Source organism: Nelumbo nucifera, chromosome 2, assembly GCF_055504915.1.
Source record: "Nelumbo nucifera cultivar China Antique chromosome 2, China Antique-T2T, whole genome shotgun sequence".
Classification (NCBI taxonomy): Eukaryota; Viridiplantae; Streptophyta; class Magnoliopsida; order Proteales; family Nelumbonaceae; genus Nelumbo; species Nelumbo nucifera.
In genome coordinates this window covers 38,224,820-38,229,851 of record NC_142650.1, presented here as the reverse complement: position 1 = coordinate 38,229,851, position 5,032 = coordinate 38,224,820, and the positions used below count along the sequence as shown (strand labels likewise).

At 37.8% G+C, this 5,032-nt stretch overlaps 1 protein-coding gene across 1 annotated transcript; it reads right to left on the bottom strand.

Moving 5' to 3' along the window:
- Positions 1–2,014: 2,014 nt before the first annotated feature.
- LOC104599116 (xyloglucan endotransglucosylase protein 7-like) lies at positions 2,015–3,478 on the bottom strand. Its single transcript, XM_010261499.3, has 3 exons — positions 3,134–3,478; positions 2,842–3,035; positions 2,015–2,754 (listed from the first exon to the last, which is right to left on the bottom strand). The coding sequence occupies exons 1-3, from the start codon at positions 3,410–3,412 to the stop codon at positions 2,346–2,348; spliced, it is 882 nt and encodes a 293-aa protein (XP_010259801.1). The 5' UTR covers positions 3,413–3,478; the 3' UTR covers positions 2,015–2,345.
- Positions 3,479–5,032: the final 1,554 nt, after the last annotated feature.

Below are 5,032 nucleotides of genomic sequence, written 5' to 3'. Positions count from 1 at the left end.
AACCCCCCCCAAAGCTAAAACTAGCCGTTGGGGACCCCCTAAGTTTACTAGGGGGCGAGTGTGGCCCGCTATGGGCCTGCGGGCCGTGTTGTGCCAGTTGGCATGTGGGCCGCGAGTAGCACGACACACGATTGTGTGTGTCGTGCCGACCCGTGAACCTGGAACCCTAGGCTTAGCATGACCCAAACCATTGTGTTGAGCCTGGAAGGGGCAGGTGCCATCATGCCAAGCCGTGGACAACACGACCCGATTTACACCTCTATAAACAACTAATTTGGGGGCATTTTTGTATTTTGGTGTTAAGGAGAGGAAAATGACAATAATCCCCCCTACAAATATATAATAGCTAGTTTGGGGGTGTTTTTGTAAAGTTATAACTAACTTTATGAAAGACCAAAATACCCCTCTCCATAATTACAAAACAACTAGTTTAAAGGGTACTCACATACATTCATACTCTCTCTAATACTCTTTTTAATCTCTTACTCCCTAATCCCTAATTTTCAACTTTATTTAAGTTTATTTTTTTTATAAAACTTTGTTTAAGTTTCAATAAAAGGAAGGCTTGCTCAAGTATCTCAAGTAATTTGAGAGACTTAGAAGCTTCATCAATTGAAATTAAATTGAGATTTTGGACTTGTAGACTAGGGGGATGTTTGGATCCCTTGGCATTTATTGAAAAAACACAGCCACATCAGCACCACATGGGCATTTGTGTTTATTGAGCATGAAACCGCTGTTTGGTTTCATTTATCAAATATAAACACTAAAAAGCATAAACACCTGGATTTATGTGCATGGGGCATTTGGGGAAATGTTAAACTCTTGTTTCCCCCAATGCCTAGGCATTTCTTGAAATGAAATGCTTATGTGACATACTTTATGGGGTATTAATCTGAGTTATAAAGTAAAAAACTTTTAAAGTGAAGTTGTTAAAATAAATGTTCAAAACAATAAACACCAACATAACCAAACATATACTAGGTAAGTTGCATTTATTTTTCACTTTTTAGGGTTCAATACTACAAGTTTTCAAAAATGGTTGGTTCCTCTCAAAATCCCTATACCAACATGTTGAGCTGGGAAGATGTCTAGTCATAGTATGAAGCATTAATATAGGTGATGTTCGTGGTTCTATGGTTGTTGTCAAAGTCATCCCTATTATTACTATTAGGGGTGGAAAGAAAAAAACTAGCCAAATTTGAGAGATGATTACTATAGAAACTCTTAAGAGGAAGGGAAAAAGAGTTTTGTATAGAAACTCTTAAGATGGTTACTATAGAAACTAAAAAACTAGCCCAATGCAGATTTTTTATTTTCATTACAGAGTTATAAACATTCAAAAGATCAAAAACCTATATTCTATACATTCATACCTGCCCCTAAATTGGCATCAATTCTGAACTGGCACCTATCCCAAATGTAATTTGAGCCTACAAATTCTGACCTTGGGCTGAGCGGTTATTCTACGATACAAATTGGGCATCTGTTTTTTTTGGTAATTTTGATATTCCCAAGAAAAATGAGGAAGATGGCAAGGATTACTTTGGATATTCTCCCTTTATGCTCGCCTCTTCCGCTTCTTCTTCAAACCTCCTGAATGCTTCGCTTGAAAACTTCTCACCACCCCAAAGGAACAGCCCCACTGATTTTGCCACGTGGACATCCCTCGCGGGTCCACTGACCCTAATACCTCTGCCTCTGCAAGTCTCTCTCTTTCCGACAGAACTTCTAGTATTGAACCAAATTTATGTGGAGATTTTCTGTTTGGTTAGTACCTTTGAACATGATACCTTTTTGGAATCATAGATTTTCCCTTGAATTTGAATACAAATTACGCATTTAAATTTGAATACATGGATGACCGAACTGTTAGGCTAAGGTGATTAGGTTCGTTAGCTAGAAGTCAGCTATGAGAAAGGTAATAGAAGTTGTAAACGTGACATGGCAAAAACAACCTATGGTAACAAGAATTGCTTTCTTTGTGAAACAATCTCTACCAACTTATGCGTGAATGCAACGTTCAAACCAGACAAATTACATAATACATAGAATTAGAAACTTCGTCATGGAAACGGTTGCTGATTGTAAAGTTACATAAATGTTCTAGAAACCAGACTGCTCATTGCTTAGATAGACAGGTCAGTTTGACCCAGCTCAACCATGGATAAAATTCATCAACGTACAATACAGTTTTATAGCAACAAAGAAAATGATGAATAAAAGTATTTTGGTTTGGAGATTAAAAAAACGAAAAAGAGGTAAGAGAAAATGAATGAATGAATGGAGTACTGCACACAAAGCCTAGCTAGATTTGATTTTAGTATTGAAACTTGAAATCCTTTTCAGTTGGTGTGGACACATTCTGGAGGGAGGCCTTGAGGGAAGCGTTTTGTGTCGGTGCAATAGTTGTAAATCATGTAATTCCTCTGTACCCATCTCATCTTCTCTTGGCTTGTGGAATCCAGTTGCCGTGATAACCAGGCTTTGTTGTAGTTGACTGTGGAGACCAATGACTGGGAACTGCAAGACGAAGCCCCAGATGACCAGACACAAGCATTTGCTTTGAAGTTTCTGTAAGATGCAGTAAATGGAGCTTTAGTCCAGTCTGTCTTGATGAGTCCGCCCCTCGTGGCCCAGTCGTCGGCATTCCAGAGACTGGAGTAGATTCTCATCGGCTGGTTTTTAGGAAAAGGAACGCCAATCGGCTCTAAGTTCTTGAACTCTCTGATGGGAATTCTATCCACAGAGAATCTGAAAAGAGAAGACAAAACAAGCAAGTTTCAGAAAAACAGTACAGAAAATTGTTAATCCATGCATACCGAATGGATTGGTGCTTACATTATACTTTGGGGGTTCCAGAGAATTGAGTAGGTATGGAAATCTTTGGTGGGGTCGAACCAGAGGAAAAACTGCTGCTCTCTGTTTCCCTTCCCTTGGCTGAAAACGTTAGTGTGAAGAATGTAAGGATCTCCACTGAGGTTCCCCAAGAATTCAAAGTCAATTTCATCATGATTTGGGCCCTGAGATGACAACTGCAACACAAGACGCGTACACATAGATGTCAGTCTAAGGACCTTGTTGCATGGAAAAGAGATGAATCATATGATCACACAAAGAAGTCGGAGCTCACATAGTAGGCAGTAACAGTTCCAGCAGAGTTGCCAGGAACAAGCTTAAGCTGCATGTCGATACTTCCAAAGAGATATTCCCTCTTGGATTGAAAGCCACAACCAGAGGCTTTGTCGAGGGACAGAGTAAGAAGTTTCCCATTGTTGAAAATCTTTGCACGACCGTCGCCCCAAGTAATGTCGAAGTCTTGGAAGAAAGTACTAGCAGAGGTAGCCATGAAAAAGCTAGCTAGAAGGACAAGCAGCATTGCTGAAACAGCAGAGGAAGAAAGAGCAGCCATGGTGTTATTAGACTAGCTAGATCGATGAAATTCAAGTTGGAACTAATGATGGTTCATTGATTGATCAGAGGATACCTATTTATCGTAGTGGCTGCAGAAAACAAGTCAAATGAAAGCATGGAAGGTTCAATGCCAAGTTTTAGCTGTTAACAGTTGGCTAGGAAAAGATTACTAGGGTAGGGAGGAACTGGGCTGGTGAGGAAAATGGAGAACTGCTTCCTTTGTCCGTGGCTGTCTCAGTTCACTTTTAACCAACCCACAACCAGCTGGTTCCGCTTCCAGCAACCATCCCCACACCACAACAAAAAGGGGAATTAGTCTTCTCACAATTATGTCTCATGTAAACAATAATTGGCCATTTGGCCAGTTGAGATCCACCTTCAGAAGTCTCTTAATTCAAACGGCATATAATAAAAATCGGAGTACTGGGTACGGATGGAAATTTCTACCTTACCTGGATGATACCCGCCCCTATCCACTCCGATGGGGTGTTTTTTTTTTTTTTTCCTTTGGGTTTTTATTGTTCAGTCCACCCCAATAAATCCAACTATGCTCTAAAGTATAGTTGGGGTAGGTGCCAGTTTGGTATTAATGTTAATACACAGACAGGTACTGGTATAATAAGTGGGGGTATTTTCAAATTTTGAATTGCTGTATGTCTACAATAGAATTTAGAATTCTGAGATGAAATGCAGTATAATTTTTATTTTTTTTCTTGAAAATTAAATTTTGAGGTTGTACAGGTATCGGATTTTACAATCCAAACAAGTATGGATAAGGTAGAGTACTAGGCTAAATCCGACCCATCCTAATTATATATTGTTGAAAGGTATATTGAGTTTAATAACATTTTCAATTTTTTATGAATAATAATTAATAATTTATATGTTTTCTACATATTTTAATAAAATAATTTATATATCTTAATGTTTGTTCATATTATTTACATAATTATTGCTTATATATAAAAGAAAATAATGGACAAATTAGATAAGGGTCTAGACCTAACATTGTCATCTATAGTTTTGCATTTTAATGTATAGGGAGGATTTGTATTCTAAAAATCTAACACACTGAGTTTTGCACAGGATTACAAAACCACCACAGCCATCCTTAGTAATGGAGTTGATCTCAAAAATAAATAAAATATTTTATTTATTTGATCTTGTTTTTTGCATAGAAGATCTCTTGGACAAGATCCGTTTGATTCTGAGGTTAATTAATAAATAAATTGAGACAACACGGAAAGACAAAACTTGTATTATCAGTACTGAACATATTAAAATTGTATATTATTTCATCAGCACAGCCAGAGGAATTCATTACCCTTGATACAGAAAATTTTCTCTACTACACCAATAACAATTTGCCGCACCGGCCATTTCTTTCTACTTCAAAATTAAAGTTATTTATTTAAATGGTATAGAAGATTGATTGTGGTCTAGTAAAAAAAAACTTATAGCAAGGATAGCTGGAGACAAAAACATACACACCTGCCTGAATTATCTATTAGGGTTAGAACACACCAGTGCTACTGTGGGCCCATTTAAGATCCAAAACACTGACATGCTCAACTCTGATAGGTATTTCAATCGGATGCGTATGACTTTGTCTCCAACT

Coding starts and splice junctions, on each gene's coding strand:
- LOC104599116 (XM_010261499.3), bottom strand. CDS start 3,412: ATGGCTGCTCTTTCTTCCTCTGCTGTTTCAGCAATGCTGCTTGTCCTT. Junction 3,036..3,133: donor GAACTGTTACTGCCTACTAT/GTGAGCTCCGAC, acceptor CTTGTGTTGCAG/TTGTCATCTCAGGGCCCAAA. Junction 2,755..2,841: donor TGGAACCCCCAAAGTATAAT/GTAAGCACCAAT, acceptor TTCTCTTTTCAG/ATTCTCTGTGGATAGAATTC.